Source organism: Zootoca vivipara, chromosome Z1 (genome assembly GCF_965207765.1).
Source record: "Zootoca vivipara chromosome Z1, rZooViv2.hap1.1, whole genome shotgun sequence".
NCBI classification, from domain to species: domain Eukaryota; kingdom Metazoa; phylum Chordata; class Lepidosauria; order Squamata; family Lacertidae; genus Zootoca; species Zootoca vivipara.
Genome location: NC_142583.1, coordinates 70,115,916 through 70,136,421, shown reverse-complemented (window position 1 = coordinate 70,136,421; position 20,506 = coordinate 70,115,916). Strand labels below are relative to the sequence as shown.

The 20,506-nt window shown below is 45.9% G+C and overlaps 1 protein-coding gene across 2 annotated transcripts in view; it reads left to right on the top strand.

Annotated features, from left to right (window-relative positions):
- Positions 1-20,506, top strand: part of SLC4A11 (solute carrier family 4 member 11) — a 144,409-nt gene that overhangs the window by 79,842 nt on the left and 44,061 nt on the right. For both annotated transcript variants that reach the window (XM_035101166.3, XM_088661156.1), the window contains exons 7-8: positions 15,385-15,508; positions 18,197-18,403. In XM_035101166.3, the coding sequence (XP_034957057.3) occupies positions 15,385-15,508; positions 18,197-18,403 (331 nt within the window). The remainder of the gene's footprint in view (positions 1-15,384; positions 15,509-18,196; positions 18,404-20,506) is intronic.

Below are 20,506 nucleotides of genomic sequence, written 5' to 3'. Positions count from 1 at the left end.
TTTACCCACAATTCTTATCTCTCAGACATCTAATTATGTTTATGTCAAGTCTTTGGAAGGGAAGATTCCCACGCTAGGAATAAGCATTAAAAAATTTCAGTCCTGAAAGTCTTGGCTAGGTAGAAAAACATGAGTGTTTGACGACGATGTTACAACAATGTTATATGGCAGGCCTGGGGAACCTAGAATCATAAAATCATAGAGTTGGAATAGACCACAAGGGCCATCCAGTCCAATCCCCTGCCAAGCAGGAAACACCATCAAAGCATTCTAGACATATGCCTGTCAAGCCTCCGCTTAAAGATCTCCAAAGAAGGAGACTCCACCACACTCCTTGGTAGCAAATTCCAGATGCTGAGGCCAGATGTGGGCCCCCCCCAGATCTATTTGTCTGGCCCTCAGGACTCTCTCCAGACTTCACCCCGTTCCCAGCAACATGCCTGACGTGCTCAGTTTTGCACCCGCCTTGAGTATTTTTTCCTTAGCTGAAATGTCTCCTGATAATGCATCTCGCTTCCTTGGATGGAGGTTTGAGTGGATTGCGTGGCAACTGTGTTGTTTAGTCGTTTAGTCATGTCTGACTCTTTGTGACCCCATGGACCAGAGCACACCAGGCACTCCTGTTTTGCACTAACTCCTGCAGTTTGGTCAAACTCATGTTCGTAGCTTCGAGAACACTGTCCAACCATCTCGTCCTCTGTTGTCCCCTTCTCCTAGTGCCCTCAATCTTTCCCAACATCAGGGTCTTTTCCAGGGAGTCTTCTCTTCTCATGAGGTGGCCAAAGTATTGGAGCCTCAGCTTCAGGATCTGTCCTTCCAGTGAGCACTCAGGGCTGATTTCCTTCAGAATGGACAGGTTTGATCTTCTTGCAGTCCATGGGACTCTCAAGAGTCTCCTCCAGCACCATAATTCAAAAGCATCCATTCTTCGGCGATCAGCCTTCTTTATGGTCCAGCTCTCACTTCCATACATCACTACTGGGGAAACCATAGCTTTAACTATACGGACCTTTGTCGGCAAGGTGATGTCTCTGCTTTTTAAGATGCTGTCTAGGTTTGTCAATGCTTTTCTCCCAAGAAGCAGGCGTCTTTTAATTTCTTGACTGCTGTCACCATCTGCATTGATCAAGGAGCCCAAGAAAGTAAAATCTCTCACTGCCTCCAACTAGCCTACTGCACAAAGGGGAGATCTGCATTTGTTTTTCGACCCACTTCTGCCTCTGCCCACCACTGGAACATGGCCCCCAGAAGAAGACCGAAAAGCCCCCCCCATCCCTTCTACAAGGCAACCGTCCTCATATAAAGTTCTCTCCCCCGGGAGGCGTTTGCTGGTGAGATTCACAATGCACCTCTTTGCGTTTCTGCTCTCTTGCCATATTTTGATGTGGGAGAATTTCTTAGGGAGCAAAGGTTCTGGTTAATTAAATGCATGCGGCAACCTGCCGTCAATTCAGATGTTCCGTTCTTCGGAAGGCAGGCAGCCGCGAGGAGTGAGTAACACAGAGCATCTGAGTCATGCATCCTTCCGTGGCAGCCTTAGGCAGCCTCTAGACATTTTGGACTACAGCTCCCAAAATGTTGGTAGTCCAACACGTCTGGGGGGCACTGGGTTGAGGAAGGCTGCCCTATAGTAACCAGAGCCCAAGAAACTGGTTTATATCCAAATATTTCTGCTAGTATGGGGGTAAGTTTTCTACACACACACACACACAGAGAGAGAGCTTTCGTATGCCTTATTTTAATCAGAGTAACCACATGTACTTTTGCTGGACAGCGGCGGATATGTTAATTGCAGTGATGATTCTTAAGAAACTATTTCCCCCATATCCTTCCCCCACTGTCCACATTTTAGAAAAGCTTTAAATAGCACAGTGAGTTTTGTTTAGTTTAGTTTTGGACAATGTGTTATTGTGCCTTTATATATGTGTGTATTTATATATATTAAAAACACATTGTAAATGCAGGGTATAAGCAGCGAAGATGTTAAGGCACTTGCAGCTTGTCAGATGAAACAAAAACTCGCTTCTATTTTGAAGACCTTGCGGCCGGAAGTGTCTCGAATGTGTTGCGTCCCAACCGTGGGCATTAGCACAAACGCATCAGCCCTCGTTGCTCTTCTGTGGGCGGCACTTCGGGCGCTGATCTGCTCTGTTTGAAAACGTGTTTTGTTATCGCCTCTGCTGTCGACAACGGGCAGCTGGAGGCCAATGAGGATAGGACAGGCATCCCCAAACTTCGGCCCTCCAGATGTTTTGGACTACAATTCCCATCATCCCTGACCACTGGTCCTGTTAGCTAGGGACCATGGGAGTTGTAGGACAAAACATCTGGAGGGCCGCAGTTTGGGGATGCCTGGGATAGGATGTCTTCTCTTGTGGCGTGAAAAATCAAAGCCACTCAAAAGGGAATTCATTAAAGTCTGATCCTTGCACCACCAGAAACACACACAAACACAAAATTATCTTTGCCCCAAAGCTTTTCTTCCTAAGCCCATCTGTGAAATACTGCAGCTGGCACAGATTTCTTCAGAGAGCAGTCTTGATAGTATCTGCAAAAGCTGTCTTGCCAATATAGATGACTTCAACTTCGCCCTCTCTCTTTCTCTGCCATTGCTCTCTGCTTGAAATGTACAGTCAATGTTCTTTCAGAATATTCCCCTGAAATATGGCATTAAGATGCACTGTGCGGGAAATTGTCAAAGAAATCACAGTTTAATTTTTCTCTGTGAAGTGGCACGTGCTGTGTATGTTGAGCATTCATCCTGATTTGTTTGCTTCAGAGAGTGGAAGACGTCGTTGGCTATCACTTCAGCGTTAGCGTTGCCTTGTTTGCAGGGAGGTTAGATGAAATTGTGTTATCACGCACTTTCCCCGTGACCCTCGTTATTGCAAAAAGTCCCAACAATTTTGAGAAGTGGGTTGCAGCACGGGCAGAAACGGTCTTCTTGACCGTTGGACCCACGATTTGTCTCCTCCGCTCAATCCGCTGGAGCCTGTCTTCCCATATTCAAATATATTTAACACATGTTTCTCTTGATTACGGCCCCACTTGCATTATACATTTAAAGCGGTATCATGGCACTTTAAATAGTCATGGCTGTCCCCAAAGAATCCTGGGTTGTGTAATTCATTAAGAGTGCTTACCTGTTTCCCCCTCTCCCCCCCCCCCAAGCTGCAATTCCCGGTGTTCCCTGGGTACCAGTCTGAGCATAACTGCATCCGCAGAGGCATTTTCCCACCCACCTTCAGGTGTCACAATTTGATGGGTGTGATATTTTCTGCCTCCATGCATGGAGGAATTTCCATCTCTGGTACTTGGAGACTTATTGAGCTCAGAGGGCGGCAGTTGTCATCTTGACAGCTCCTGGGGGCTTATCTGCAGAGCTCATTGGGGCTCCGCACAAACCTGCTTGCTCAGAGTGTTAGGGGGCTATTGAGTCGAAACAAAATAAAATTCTTTCCAGCAGCACCTTAGAGACCAACTAAGTTTGTCGTTGGTATGAGCTTTCATGTGCATGCACACGTCTTCAGATACCTTGATGGACTTCCATTTCATGCGGCTCAATGCGGTGCCTTCCATAGTTCTAGTGTGTGCATGCAAAGAGGCAAGATTTAGCTCTGTGTCCTTCAATCAGCCGAGTTTAAAGGGCTGGTTTTGTAGAGCTCCAACATGAGCTTCCTTTTGGCTATAATGTACAGAATCCTAGAATTGTAGGGCTGGAAGATGCACCCAAAGATCAAATAGTCAATGCAGAAATCACAGCTAAAGCATCCCTGACAGATGGCCATCCAACCTCTGTTTGCAAACCTCCCACTGAAGGTCCACCACTTCTGAGGTTGTCCGTTCCTTTGTCAAACAGCTCTTCCCATCAGAAAGCCAGAATCTCCTTAATTGTGATTTGAATCCATTGGTTCAGGTATTCCCATCTGGAGCAGCAGAAAACAAGATTGCTCCATCTTCACATAGGACAGCCCTCCAGGTAGTTGAAGATGGCAATCGTATCACCTTTCAGTCTTCTTCTGGCTAAACATTCCCAGGTCCCTCAACTGTTTGTCCCCTTGAACTTTTAATTTGTCTCCGGTATTCGTACCAAATCACAAATCTGAGCAAGAGGGATGGCAGCTTTATAAGCAACAACCAGTTGTGGCTGTAACTCAGTGTTTCTCAAACTTAGGTCCCCAGCTGTTGTTGGACTACAACTCCCATCATCCCTGACCACTGGCCCTGTTAGCTATGGATGATGGGAGTTGTAGTCCAACAACAGGTAGAGACCCAAGTTTGAGAAACACAATTGTAACTCCTTGGTGAGTGATCAGCTGGATTCTCCCCGCTTTTTTTGTATGTTTGTTTTAGGATGGCACTGTTCATGATTCCTCACCGGTCCTGGCTGGGGCTGTTGGGAGTTGTAGTCTAAAGCACCTGGATGGGACCAGGTTGGGGGCAGCTGGCTTATGCAGAGTGGAGAGCCTCACTCCTGCAATATTCACTGCTGCTGGCTGGAGACCAGATTTGCAAAGTTGAGGTACTGAGAACCTTAGCACCCCACCTAGAGCTTGCGGCTGAGTAACCACTCAGTTGATTTCTTGCCTTCTGCAGCAGACAGACAACGGCGAACGCTTCTGTTTGTGCAACCGCGGCCCACGCTTTGCCCTGTAATAGGCGACAGTCCGGAATCCGCTTGTCTGCTTTATTATCAGTATTATTATAACAGAAAACCCTTCCCAAAGCCAACTGGTGTGATGAACAGAGCTGCCTCCCTCTGTCACAGTTATTAGGCATTTGAAGGGCAGCAAAATCTTCCTCCTAATTCAATAAAGCCACATAGCGGCTGAGCGGGGAGGCAAAAATAGCCTTCGACTGAAACGCGGGCAATGATGCCGTACATTGGATTATTCCTCTAATCTGCAAATGAAGCCGTCCTCGCGGGAATCCGGAATGATCAATGACACACAAACAGGCAACAGGTTTCCCCTTTTCGGAACAAGTATCGGAGTCGTCCGAGGCAGCGGCCTCAGCACGTTTGCGGAGCAGAAACATCTGAAGCTGGCAAGTGGCCACTCAGTTCCCTTAATGCGAACAATTCGTCTTCATATGACACATTTTCCCACCCCCGAGCCTTGGGATGTGCTGAGGACGCACTGAATTATTTCTGCAAGTGATTTAAAAGTAATTTTCTCCCTGGACTTGAGGCCACTTTTCTTTTGGTCTCCTGGGGCCTGAATTACCGTGGCGAATCCAGCTCATTATCATGCAGTATTTTAAAAAGGAACATGCATTTTACATCTAAGGCGCCTAAAGTGCCACAATTAATTAGAAGTTGTGCCTTCGAATTACGCAGCCAAGTGTTACTGATTTTCTTTTAGTTTTTTACCCCCACCCTTAAAGGTTTTGTTTAAGCAGTAGCTTATTTTCTGATTTTATCTTTTATTTTTCTGATTTTATCTTTTATTTTTATGTTGCGAACTGCCCTGAGATGTACGGATGGAGGGCAGTATACAAATCTAATGGCGCATAATTTGCTGAGGTTTCTGAATATCTTCCTTTTTTCTTTTCTCGTCTCTGTCCTGCCCTGCCAAACTAAGCATGCAGAACTTTGCGTTGAGGCAGTGATAGAGAGCCTGTGGTCTTCCAGATGTTTTTGGACTACAAATCCCAGCATCCCTGACCATTAGTCACGCTGACTCTGACCGACAGGAGTCCACTTCCACTTTGTTGCCTTTCGGCCACATCCAGGCCAAACGTTGCTGAACCTTGTGCAGTTTGCTCAGCGTATCAATTCTCACTCTTTACGTGCCTAGGAACCCTCTTGGTCTCCAGAACAGGACTGCATAAGAAGAATTCTGATGAAGCAGAGCAAAAGTCCCTTTAGTCCAATTCCCCGTTTCAAACAGTAGCCAACAAAGTGCTTCTAGGAGGGCAGGGCAGGAAGACAACAGCCCTATCACATTGCATGCCCTCGGCATTTTGTATTTGCAGCTGTACTGCCTTTGCATCTGGAGCAAGCATCCCCAAACTTTGCCCTCCAGATATTTTGGGACTGCAACTCCCATCATCACTAGCTAACAGGACCAGTGGTCAGGGATGATGGGAATTGTAGTCCCAAAACATCTGGAGGGCCAAGTTTGGGGATGCTTGATCTGGAGGATCTACTTAGCTTTCGTTGATGGCCTTGCCCTCTGTGGGTCTTTCTGCTCCCCTTTCAGAGCCATCTAAAGTCCTGGTCCCCCCTACATCTTGTGGCAGCGAGTTCTGTAAATTAATCCTTCACTGTGTGCAATATTTTATCACTGCATGTTCCATAATTCCATACCCAGCAACCGTCCCAATTTGAGCGGGGACGACCCGGATCCTGGCTTTTGTTTGCATCCCAGAATGCCCCGTTTAAGACTGCCACCCTCGTGTGATTCACAAATAAATTGGAGTCCTTGGAGAGTTGAGAAAATCAAATGAAAAGATTCCAAGAGCTCTGGCCAGGTAAAGGAATATTTTTTTAGAAAGTTTTAAGTTGATAATAATAAAACAAATTCCAGTAGCAATCCAGTTTTTAGAAATCCAGGACAAGGCCCTGTGTCGGTTTATTCTTCATCGGCTCTAGTTTCATAGTTTCAAGGTCAAAGCGTACCATTCATGTTTTTCTGAGAAACTATGAAAGTAGAGCTGATGAAGAATAAACCGAAACAGGGCCTTGTCCTGGATTTTTAAAAACTGGATTGCTACTGGAATTTGTTTTATTATTATCAACTTAAAACTTTCTAAAAATTATTCCTTTACCTGGCCAGAGCTCTTGGAATCTTTTCATTTGACCCTCGTGTGATTCAGCAGGATCATACCTGAGCCTGTCGAGCACTAGAGCATCTTCTCGGATCGCTTTGGCGCGCAAAACCACCTCGCCGTTGGCACGCCGTTTTCACGGTCACCTTCCAGGAAGGCACTTTGGCCGCAGTGGCAGAAGAGAAAGCAGGCGAAGATGGGGGGGGGGAGGAAGTCACTGGACAGGTGGGCATTGGAGCAGGTGTGCGGCCATGAGTGGGCGCACGATGGCAGTGGGGTGGTGGTGGGGTGCTGCTCCCGATTTGCCCTCCCAAAATGTTGGGAGGGTATGTAATTCTGAAGCAGCATCACATAAATGCAGAGAACCATTCTTGGGTCGTCCGCCCCCCCCCCCCTGCTAAGTGGAAAATAACTTGCTTTGACCTGGCCTGTGTGTGCATACAGAAATAGAGCAAAATACCTCCCTGGGTCACGGACTCTGGACCAGGCCTCGCTTGGATCAGGTCCGACACAATATGGTTTCAGTCTGCGGTTGTTGTTTTTTTACTCTTGGCGTGAGGAAGTTTTTTTTGTGGTTCAGGTATGCGGTGTTCCCCTTTGTTGCCATGTGTTCAGATGACTTTTTGGCAGGACAATGAATGACGTCACTGCGTCATTGTTGGGGATTGTTGTCTGCTGTAAAAAGCCCACTAGGAAAACTGCACACTGTTTGGGGCTTTTGGCTCTAGCAGTAGTTGTGGATACTTTGTTTTCGGATGTTGTTTCCCTGTTCTTGCCCATAATATATTTTTTTTTCAGCACCTGCATCCCTTGTCCCAATCCACTGAGCCTCCTAGCCCAGCCTCCTAGCTCAGCGATATCCTGGCTAGCTTGGTCATCTGAAAAAGAGCTAGTAAAAGTCTGTGTTCCCCCTGCCAAAGCTCTGAGCCTACCAGCGCCACCATAAATCGCTCTGTTCTGTTAAACCAGCATCACCAGCAGTCCGTAGATTCAATCATTGATGGCAGAACTCCAAAAAGTGGAGCGTGACCAATAAGCTGCTCTTCTCTCATTTGGGCCTGCCTGTGCTCCAAAATCTTCCAGACACGCCTTTCTCTCAATCCTGTCAACATCTGAAGTGTGTTTGGCAGAAATCGAAAGAAGGGCCTTTTCAGTGGCTGCCCCAGGATTCTGTTAAGTCACAGGGAGCCACCTCTCTCCTCCTGCCAGCACATAGAGGCATTTTTATTTAGACAATTCTTTGGCCTGTCTAATCAGGTTTGTTTTTTGTTGCTGTGTTTTAATAGGACTTCAACTTGACCTCTGTTTTACAGCTGTCCTCTTTTATTCAATCCTGCAACTGGTTTTTATTGGCTCCTGTTGTGATTTGCACCTATTTTTTCATTGCTGTTTCTGGGTGTTTTTTTTTTTTTTTTGCAGAGTGCAATGCACGGAAAGGCAGGGTATCAATGTGGTATTTAGACAGATAAATTAAGAACCAGCATGGCGTATTGCACAGTTCTTGATTTAGACCAGGCGGACCTGGGTTCAAATCCGGAGTCTGCCGTGGAGCTTGCATGGGTGACTTTGGCTAACGTACTTCTGCCAAAGATCCTTCCTCTTCATATTTTAAACATGATTCATCTGATCAAAGGAGTCTTGGCTTTAACCTCTGACCAGACGAGAACTTCCCAGACGAGAACTCTGACCAGACGATGCCAGAGCCAACAAACAGAGATCCCGACCTACAATTAGAGGTGGGGGAAGAATCTGCCAATCTCGGATTCCAAAAGCAGACTCCCCTCATCCAATCCAGGTGAATCAAGACCCAAATCGGATCAGGGAAACCCAGCCAGATGGGCGGGCATAAATAATAAAAATATTTAAAAATTATAAATTATTACGGGTCCACTCCAGAACCTGCAGAACCCAGGTCAATGCTTTTTTTTTGGCCTCTTATACAATTCTCCCTAAGAGGGATGGGTTGCTCCCCGGGGGACTCGCTCCATTGCATTCAAAGTGTGCAGTGGCAAGGAGTCCCCTAGGCTAACTGCTGCAGGCTGTCGCCAGTTGTATTCAATGTTTTTACAAGTTTAAAGGGCTGGTATCCCTTTCTGAAGATTCAGGCCAGCAGTCCAGCCGTTGGACTGGCTTGTAAGTCCTCTTTAAAGGATTTTTCCTTTAGGAATCTTTGCGGAACTGGGATGGACCAGGCAGTCCCATTACTTCTTACAATGCAGTCATCAATGTTGATGTGCAGAACAAGGTTATTGTAAGGATACAGTTAGGTAGCCCTCCGTGTCTGCCACCCTGAGAAGCAGAAAGAACAGCAAACATGAACAGTGGTTATTATTATTATTATTATTATTATTATTATTATTATTATTATTTAGCATTCATACTCATGATTCCAGGTAGCGCCTTGGTATGTAATCAAACCATTGTTCATTACCACCGGGGGCTGGGGGCGATGCATTTCAGCTTCATTGCCATGGCAAAGGTAATTATTTTTCCTAGTTGGAACCCCCTTAGTTATATATTGTCTTCTAATGATGCCATTCTAAAAACTGGATACCCCCCTCCCGTTTAAAATCAGGGTGGAACTAATAATATAATTGAAGTATTTATTCCCAGCACTGGTGAGATTGCTTTAGTCACAGAGATCTTGTGAGTTTATAAACTGTCATGGCATAAAACACTCAGGTCAGCTGTCGGTTGCTGGTTTTTTACACGCACACACACACATTTCCCCTTTCTCCCATCAGCCTTAAAAATAAACACACACCCTTGACTTTTGATTTTGCCTCACACCCAGGAGATGCATTGAGTGTCTTGAGGCAGCTGTCTGCCGAGAAGATCTCCAGGCTTCCCTTCGGTGTGGTTTGATTGGGCCACGATGGTTGACAAGATAATCACCGTCAGGTGTTTGTCACATTGTCATGGGAAATTTTTGGAGGTCAAGCCAAGGGCCCTATGATTTGTCCCAGCCAAGTCTTCTTGTTAACATGCGGAAAGAGGGCTTGGCGGTGAGATTGTTATTGATGTTGCAAAGAATAAAAATGATGGGAGGCTTTCTTCCTCCTCCTCCTCCTCCTCCTCCTCCTCCTCCTCCTCCTCCTCCTCCTCCTCTTCTTCTTCTTCTTCTTCTTCTTCTTCTTCTTCTTCTTCTTCTTCTTCTTCTTCTTCACCACTGGTTTCCTAGTGGACCACATTCAGAGCCTTTAAATCAGGGGTTGAGGAAGCTGTAGTCCTCCGGACGCTGCTGAATTGCAACTCCCATCGTTGTCCCAGTCCATGGGAATTGGAGGGCCTCACCTGTGCCTTAGAGACTATATTTTAATGGGGAGCCACTGTTCTGTTTGGTAATGCCTGCCTCTTGGGGAGGGGTCTACTCTGCAGCTCGCCTCAGGCCACTTGGGGCCTTCAGATTTGCTGAGGAAATACTGTGCAGACTCGTCTTGCGCAACCTCAAGACAAATTCGCCAAAGTGACCTCCCCGGGGCAGTGTGTCTGGACATCCTGGGCTGAGCAGACAACAAGACGCTCGGGGGTCCAAAGGAAAGCAGAGCAAGATGTTTGGTACCAGCTGGGCTGCAGGAGTTGCCGGAAAGAGGCAGACAAGGCTGTGGGAATATTAAGGATAGTAGGAAAGGATATACTGATTAAGTACAGTGGTACCTCGACTTACGAACGACTCGACAACCGAATTTTTCGACTTACGAATGGGGCAAATGGCCGCACCCTTACGAATTTCTCGACATCCGAACGGAAACCGCGGCGGTTTTAGATAGGGTTTTTTCGACTTACGAATTTTTAGATGGGGTTGCTTCGACTTACGAATTTTTCTGTTTCCAATGCATTTCTATGGGAAATCATGTTTCCAATGGCACTTTTCGACTTACGAATTTTTCGACCTACGGAGGTGCCTTCGGAACGGATTAAGTTCGTAAGTCGAGGCACCACTGTATTATCCTTCCTTCACTCACGCTAGTGAAGTGATGTAGCAGAGCAGCTTCCTCTCAATATAGCTGGAAGCTAGTTTGCAGATTCGTTCGAATCTCTTAGTTAAGATTATTTCCTGGTGTCTCCTTTAATCCCTCTCAAAAGAATAAAAGACACCAGAGTCTGTCGGAGTAAAGTAACAGAACGCTTACTCACATTTCAGTTCACAATTTGATCCCTGAAAGGCAGGCTTTACTTGGTAGTTACATCAAGAAACATTTTGAGTTTGTCTTATAGGGAGACTCGACTCACGTGCTGCTGGCTGAGAGCCAGCAGACAGCAAAAATAAATTAATAGAACAAAATGGCTGCAGGAGAGCAGCATGGCAGCAAGGGATAAAACAACAACAGTAGTATCAAGACAGCAAGAATCAAGAATGACCAAGAGACAAAACTAGACGAACTGAGAAAATGGTTGCATGACTTGGCTCTTTTATGGAGTCGGCCAGAGCCATGCCCATCTCCCAGATCACATGCAGGGAGAGGAAGCTCTAGACCAGTGGAACAGGAAGTTACACTGACTGGATGTCCCCCTGTTTGCGCCCATGCTAGGGAAATAAGGAATGTTGCACTTGACTGTACCAATGGATTACATCCCACAAAGGCATCATCCAACATCCTTAGGGACTCTACTCCAGAGTTCTGTAGGGTTTCCTCCTTAGCCCTTTCTTCTCCCGGTGATATCCTGCAAGGCAGCAGAGCTTTAGGGTGAGAGTTTTCCTTCTCCTAGCTGGGCTACCTTCCCAGGTGTACGAGTCCCACCTGCCTCTCACTTCCCTCTACATCATGTGCAGAAACAACCTTCTTGACCATTGGACCCACTCTTGGTCTTGTCCGCTCCATCTGCCAGAGCCTGTCTTTACAGGCAGGGGAAGCCCCTAACTCACGGAGGGTTTGAGACCCATTGGCTACCCTCACCTGGTTTAGCCAGCCAGTTGAAGCCGTTCGCGGGGTGTGGCCGCTGTCATGTGTTGACAGCTTCCAGGAGTCCCAGATGAGAGCTGAGTGCAGGGTGAGGACCAAAGGTGGACACACTACTCCAGGAGCATGACGTGTCTCCCACCAGATGTACTGCCCCTGCCCTGACACCCCATGCACCCCAACGTGAGTGCACAGGGGAAAGGACATGTGGAAGGGCCCCTCGTTGAGTCAGACATAAAGCAAGTGAGGTATGCTTAAACACAATCATAAAACTAGTACAAAAATCTTTCCTTTTTATTCCCTCCACCTCTCTCAAGCTTCCAGAATTTTAACGTTTAAGGGTGAAAAGGGTTGCTCGCTGAACACACAGAACAAAATGCCAAATTGCAAATAGTAGATTAGCTCCTCACCTCTCGGTTCACTTGCCGGCTCTGCTGATGAATATGTATGAGAGTAAAATGATCTGCGAAGCTAGATGACTTAACACCCAAATAGTCCTAGAAAACTGAACAGCCTATTTATCTGGAGCATTCCATTGCAATAAATACGAATTAGCACAAGAGGGTGTGAGGGCAATTAAATCTAAGCACATGAACGACTCCGGGGAATTGAAATTAGCTTCTTGGAGCAAATCATATTCAAGTTCTGTTTGTTTAGCTCAATGGAGGGATGTCATAGAAGGTTTTTCCACCTGCATGGACGCATCGATGCCTCCAAGCTTTCAAAGGAGTTTATACAAGCCATTTTATGTAGTACTTATTTGTCACCTAGCGTGGAGCTGTAGCCAATCCCAGTTCTTGCTCGTTCTTTCACTAGCACATAAACTGTATTTTTGCATGTGTGATCTTGACAAATCGTTATAGACAAATCGGCTGATTCTGCAGGAAGGTACAGAGAATGTTTTGCATTATTATTGTGGGGAAGCAATTTGTCAATGCACTTCAGCCAACCAGGGAACAGGGTAGAGTAAGATCTCAGGTGTTGAGCTGAAATTGCAAGGATGAATGGGCAACAGGAGAAGGAAGACCTTCATGATAGAACCAGCAACTTTAATTGAGCTCAGAAAAGAACAGGTGACCTATGAAGGTCAACTAGCACCAGAGTGGTTTGATCTTTTCACAGGAATGGGAGAGAAATACCATTCCATTCACTTGTAAGGGCGAACCCACCTAATTTATATTTCCCTGAAATAATGAACCCAAAACACAGGCATCCTTTGAAAATTGCACATTGCTGAATTTTGCAGTTCGCTTCTCCAGCCGAATAGTTTGCATGAAAATGCACTGCATTAGGGGGAATTCCATTCAAAAAAACCCAGGAAAAATTCAGATGCTGGTGAATTTTCACTCTTTTAAAAAAAAAAGATCTCAAACTGAGGTGGAAAACTGAACTTAAAGCTGGAAAAATGAGAAACTGGGAGAAACATGGGCAGACCCCACTCTCTGCTCATAGGCAATAGGTTGATGGCAACGCTGTGGACCAGTTAAGAACATAGGACAAGCCCGCTGGATCAGGCCAATGACATATCTGAAGGCAGCCCTGTTTAGGGAAGTTTTTAATGTTTAATGTTGTATTGTGTTTTAATATTTGGTTGGGAGCTGCCCAGAGTGGCTGGGGAAACCAGATGGTGGGGTATAAATTTATTATTATTATTATTATTATTATTATTATTATTATTATTATTTATCTGGGCCAGCATCCTATTCTCACAGTGACCACTCAGATGCCTCTTGGAAACCTGAAAGAAGGACCCCTGAGCCCGGGAGAGCGCTCTCTTCCTGAAGCTGACGTTTTCGGGTGCTTTTCATTATTGGAAAGCACTTTTCCCATTTTTGTGATTCAGTTATAAACCTAACCCATAAAGGATCCTCGTAGCCCCAGAACGTCTGGTTTTATCAAGAATAATTGAAGCATTGGAGGAGAGTCTTGCGCCCTTCTCCCTGCAAGAAAGAGGCAGCAGGACATCACAGCCTAACCTTGTCGGCACCGTTCTGCATGGGAAGCCCCCTCTGAGTGTATTTTTGTTAGCGAGGAGATATCCAGACTAGGAGAGGTTTGGCATTTCTCTTGGGAGGCCGGGTCATTTAGATAGTTTGGTCAGAAAGCAAGAAGGCAGCAGAGAGAGGCCGTGCGAGAGAAATGGAATATCTTGCATGCCTGAGAAACTCTGTAACCGTCCTCAGCAGCATAATGGAAATGAGCTTGCCTTTGTTACGGTTCGCGGGCAGCCTTAATTTGCATCACTTAACTATCAAGGTGTTGATCAGAAAGGGGCCTCCTTCAGCATATGGATTCACTTGCGTGCTAACTAATGGCACCCGGGTGGAAGGAATTAATTCAGCCCTGGCAGACTCCGTCCGAGACCCAGGGAAACTCTCTCTGAGCGATTCTACTCAGGATGTTTGTGGAGGTGTTGATAAAGGGAAATGTGTGCGGGGGGGGAAAGGAAGAGCGAGTTTTGGTCCAGATCCTGGTGAGGCCCCATCCAACTCCTTGAATCAGCGGTCATTCTTGGGTTGGCCGGCGAATGCCTCACATTTGAGGAAGGGCTGCATGTGCTTTCAGACTTAGGGTGGGGGGGCAGGCGAGGGGAGTTGGCTCTTGAGAGATGTATCCGCCCAGAGTGTGGGGAGGCCAGGCCAGATGGGTGGGGTATAAGTAATAAATTATTATTATCATTATTATTATTATATTATCATTCAGCCCAGACACTGAGATCCAGCGCCTCGGGCCTTCTGGCGGTTCCCTCATTGCGAGAAGTACAGGGAACCAGACAGAGGGCCTTCTCGGTAGTGGCACCCGCCCTTCCATCAGATGTCAAGGAAATAAGCAGCTATTCTGTTTTCAAAAGACATCTGAAGGCAGCCCTGTTTAGGGGAGTTTTAAATATTTAATGCTGTGTTGTTTTAATACTCGATTGGGAGCCGCCCAGAGTGGCTGGGGAGACTCAGCCAGATGGGCGGGGTACAATTAATAAATTATTATTATTATTATTATTATTATTATTATTATTATTATTATTATGGGCCTTACGAAGAAGGGAAGGGGGAATCCACGGAATGGTCTTACTCAGGCACCCCCAAACTGCGGCCCTCCAGATGTTTTGGCCTACAACTCCCATGATCCCTAGCTAACAGGACCAGTGGTCGGGGAAGATGGGAACTGTAGCCCAAAACATCTGGAGGGCCAAAGTTTGGGGATGCCTGGTCTTACTCCTTAGTTGCTCAGTTTAATGTCATGGATAGAACAGGCACATATTTTTGTTTGTTTGCTTATTAATTGGATAGATGGGCACCTGGCACAATGTATCATTGCTACCCCAGCATTATTCCGCTCAAATGCCAAAAGCCATCATTTAAAACCTAGCAGAAATATTTTTTTATTAAAAAAAAAAACCCCAACAACTTAAAAAGGTGGAGAACCTTGGGCCTGTCAGATGTTGCTGAACTACAACTCCCAGCACCCCTAGCAAGCATGGCCAGTGGCCAGGGATTATGGGAGCTGCAGTTCAGCTGCATCTGGAGGGCCATGGGATTTTACGCACCATCCCCATAGGCTTCTGCACATGTTTCGCGCCTCAAAGTTACTAGTCCACATGCGTTCCTAGTCCTACTGCCCTTCCTTAAGAACCTGATTTCCTTCTTTGAAGGCGACGGTCTGCCACCCTCTGCATTGCTTCAACTACTGATAATATTCTTATCTTGTTTGACAGTTGCACTATAAAATCCCTTCAGCGTCGCCATGTTTGCATCAGCCGCCTCGAAAGGCCTCAGAACTGGGGGGAGAACTCCTGCGAAGTGCGATTCGTCATTCTGGTCCTTGCTCCTCCGAAAATGGTAGGGTTGAGCTCCTCCTCCATTTTATTTTTGGAATCCTGCTAAAACAGAAGGCCGGACATTGTTTTTCTTTAAAACAGGATTAAAAAAAAATCCTGTGCCTTTCCCCTTATCCTTTGATATGCCATTATAATAGAATACAAGAATATACCGTATATGCTGGCGTATAAGGCGACTGGGCGTATAAGACGACCCCTTACTTTTCAAGTTAAAATATAGAATTTGGGATGTACTCCAGCCCTTTTTTGGCGGGGAGGGGAGGCTGTCTTCTCCAGCACTCAAGTCTGCAGCCGGGGAAATGGTGGTTTGTTTGTTTGCTTGCTTGCTTAGTTATTGAGAGGGGGAAAGAAGCCAGAGAGCGGAGAGAGAGACAAGGAGGCTGGCTCAGTGAGCAAAAGGGGAATAGAAGCCAGGGAGAGGGAGAGAAACCATAGAGAGGATAGCGATAGAGGGGCAGAGACATCGGAGGCTCACACAGCCAGCGAAAGACGCTGAGCAGCAGTGAAAGAGAGAGCAGAGAGAGAGAGAGACGGAGAGATCCCTTTGCTTTGCGCTGACAAAAAAAGAAGAGGCAGCAGCTTGACACCAATGAAATACACAAAACTGTATCTCTGCGCTGATCCAAGCCATGAGGGAGCCATTCTCCCTGGCGGGGAGCAGCCCCCTCCCGAGCGCGCTTCTTTGCGTTCATATGGTCACTGCATACAGTGGGGATGCGGCCGTTTTTGAGCTCCCCCCACCGTATGCAGTGACTGCAGATTCTTGGACCCGGTGTATAAGACGGGCCCCCAACTTTTGAAAAAAATTTCCTGGGTTCAAAAGCCGTCTAATACGCCAGTATATACGGTATATATTCTGCAAGCAACTTGGGATATGAACATTAAATCCCACAAACAAAGAGAATTGGATCTACTAGTTATATCACAAACATGAACAAATCATAAGTGACCAAACTTAGGTACTCATTGGGAGGGAAATCAAATCAACCTAAATATAACTAAGCCAAACATAATAATAATAATACTATATTATTTATACCCTGCCCATCTGGCTGGGTTTCCCCCAGCCACTCTGGGAAGCTTCCAACAAAAGATTTAAAATACATATAAATACATTATTATGGTTGAAACATGTTTGGCATAATTCCTTGGGCCGATCTGACTATTTCAAATGAGCATTCATGATATAAAGTTGTTTTATGTTCATGCCATTCTATTTTGTAGAATTTTGATATTCAGATGCCAATTTAGGCTTTTATGCATGTTTGTGTCGGGACGTATTTTCTTTTTGATGGGCTGGGTTTGTGCATGATATGTATCTGTTTTCCCAAAACAGCAATGGGGAACTTCCCATATGTTGCTGGACTACAATTCCCATCATCCCTGGCTGTCGGCCATGCTAGCTGTGGCTGATAGCAGTAGGATTCCAAGAACATCTGCAGGGCCCCAGGCTTCTCATCCTTCTTCTAAAAAGTCCAAGATCAACACGAACCATTCCATAAACCCATTGAAGTGGGATTTTGTTAAAAACCACCCCTAAACATGGAATACAGTGCAATGCAACAGAATACAGTGTAGGAGCTAAGCAGCTTGGAATCAAGTTCTCTTTCTTCCATGTAAACTTGCCTTTTCATTGAGATCATGGGATCAGGTCCTCCTGGCTCTTTTACAGCGTGCACAAATCCATTCTGCAGCAACCACGAGGAGGGCCTTTTCTGTAGTGGCCTCTTGCCTTTGGCATCTGCTCCCTTCTTCCACCCCAACATGAGACAACCACCAATCTTGACTGGTTTTGGATTAAAGACCCATCTGTATTTGCCCAAGTGTTTGCTGGTGGCTGGTACCAAGTTTTCAGTACAGTGGTACCTCAGTTTACGAACTTAATCCGTTCCCGAAGTCCATTCTTAAACCGAAACTGTTCTTAAACTTTTCTTAAGCCGCGGTTTCCTTTCGGATGTCGAGACATTCGTAAGCGCGTGGCCATTAGCCCCATTTGTAAGCCGAAAAATTTGGTTGTCGAGCCGTTTGTAAGTCGAGGTACCACTGTATTCCAAAAAGACTGGAGTAAATTTATACAATATTTGAAAGATCATTGAAAGCAATTACAGTTGTACCTCGGGTTACGAACACCTCGGTTTGCGAACAGTTCGGGTTACGAACTGCGCAAACCCGGAAGTGTTTTCGCTGCACGCGCGCAGAAGCAGTGCACGCAGTCTGCGCATGCGCGAAAAACGCACAAATCGCACTTTGCGCATGCGCAAAATGGTGCTTTGGGTCGCGATCGGTTTACGAACTATTCGGGTTACGAACTGCAATCCGGAACGGATCGCGTTCGTAACCCGAGGTATTACTGTAACAATACTACTAGGGTTGTCTGAAGACTTGTAATGTGAATTGTTTACCTTTCTATATTTATTTGAACTTAGAGGTATTTTGTGATGAGTCTTACTGGAATTGGAAAATATATAAAATGTATGATATAAAGGTTGACTTTGAAAGCCAAGAGGTGGGAGGGAATGAAGTTGATAGGCTCTAAAGAGGTAAAGTGGATAATAATGATGTGATTACTGTATATATGTTTAAATGGAAAATTAATAAAAATTAATTTTTTAAAAAAGGTACAATATAAAACTCAAGCTGTGGTGTAGGTAACCCAAACCACTCATGAATGCCTTGTTCCCACCCTCAGAAAAGTACCAAAACTGCAACCGAAGTGGGCCGGACGTTTGCCACAATGTTCTCAGATATAACCTTCCGGCAGAAGCTTCTAGAAACGAAAACGGAGGAAGAATTCAAGGAGGCTTTGGTTCACCAACGTCATCTGCTGACTGTCGTGAACCAGAGGCCATCAACAATGGCCGACGGGCACATAGCACACAACCACAAGCCCCTCAAGGTACGTGTGGCGAAGGTCCACTGTTTCAGGTGGACCAAATCATCTTGAGATGAATACCGAACGCTTGTCCCAGGAGGTCAAGGCTGTGTAGATCCTGACAGGGAGTTGGGCACCCACTCAGAGTCCCGGTCCTGGTCTCTCATCCTGGGTCGACGGAGCTTGTCCAGCCCTCAAAGTCCCATAAGTCCATCGTAGGAAGAGAAGTCCCACCCCCAAAAGTTTGGAACTTCTCTGCTGAGTGAAAAGCAAGTTAAGCACAGAGGTGGGGATGATAGAGGTGTATGGAATTATGCACAGTGGATCAAACAAAGTATAACCGCCCCTTTGCTGAATTGGTCACAAACCTTTTCCTTCTCACTTTTCTGCCCTGTAACGCCAGCAACTTCTGACATGTCACGGCAGGACAGGTTTGTTAGAAGCTGTTGTGCTCCTTCCTTTGACCTCTTCCATTGGGAGCTACTAGGAAAGAAAGAAAGAAAGAAAGAAAGAAAGAAAGAAAGAAAGAAAGAAAGAAAGAAAGAAAGAAAGAAAGAAAGAATATTAAAAATAGCATGTTTAAACTCTGCTCAAATCATTCTGCACTTTAAACCCACCCTCTCCCCACCACCAGCCCTGTTGACAATTGTGTCTCAAAGCAAAGGAGCGAAAATGAATTTTCTCGCTGGAAGGAGAAGAGGGACAGAGGTTAGAAATCCCTGTTGTCCTGCAAGCAGAGAGACGTGGGTGGGGATGAGGCAGGGAGAGGCTGGAAGGGACAGACGGGGGGCCAAGCAGCGAGGGGGCAGGCGAGGGCCATGGAGGGCTGGCAGCAAATGCCACAGCATATTCCCAGTACCCCTGCTGGGTTTTTGGTTTTGGAAGCTGGTGTTGACAGATGAACTTTGAGTGCCCTTTTGTTCCCAAGTGTATGTGGAAAAGATGCAAAGCTGCCACATACAAACCCATGAAAAGGCTGTCTTCTGACCACTAGGAGTGGGAGAGAAATGCAATCCTGTTCCCATTTAAGGGCGAATTTTCCCGATTCGCACTTACCCAAACAATATGTGCACCTAAACACAGCTGTCCTTCAAAATCTGCACTCCTCCAAATTTTACATTGCAGTTCTGAGGACTGTGGTTTACCCCTCAATCCCAGCAACCTTAAAAAAACTACAGTTCCCACGATTCTTTTTTATTTGGGGGGGGGGGAGAGCTGTGTGTTTTAAATCTATGGTGCATATGTGACCTCAAGCATGGTTTTTTGTATTGGAAACGGTGAAATTAAGAAAAGGAAACAGACAAATTCAGTGACATTGGGTAGTGTTTAATGGAACCTGCACGCAACAAAGAAATTTATTTTATGACTCCTCAAATGCATGGGTAGTGTATAGCATCTAGATCAAGGGAAGTAATAGTACCATTGTATTCCACTCGGGTCAGACCTCACCTGGAATACTGTGTCCAGTTCTGGGCACCACAGTTCAAGAAGGATATTGACGAGCTGGAACGTGCCCAGAGGAGGGCAACCAAAATGGTCAAAGGCATGGAAACGATGCCTTACGAGGAACGGCTTAGGGAGCTGGGTATGTTTAGCCTGGACAAGAGAAGGTTAAGGGGTGATATGATAGCCATGTTCAAATATATAAAAGGATGTCATATAGAGGAGGGAGAAAGGTTGTTTTCTGCTGCTCCAGAGAAGCGGACACGGAGCAATGGATTCAAGCTACAAGAAAGAAGATTCCACCTAAACATTAGGAAGAACTTCCTGACAGTAAGAACTGTTTGACAATGGGATTTGCTGCCAAGGAGTGTGGTGGAGTCTCCTTCTTTGGAGGGCTTTAAGCGGAGACTTGACAGGCATATGTCAAGAATGCTTTGATGGTGTTTCCTGCTTGGCAGGGGGTTGGACTGGATGGCCCTTGTGGTCTCTTCCAACTCTATGATTTTATGATTCTATGATTCTAACCTTGGTTAGTTATATTATTTCCCATATTGTTACCAGATCTATGTTTATTTATTTGTACGATAGTGCAGTCTCATCAAACATGGGGGTTCCGTTCCAGAGGCAGCGCAAACATTCGTACCTTGGATCTCGAATGCCTTGGTACTCAGACATTTTGGCTCC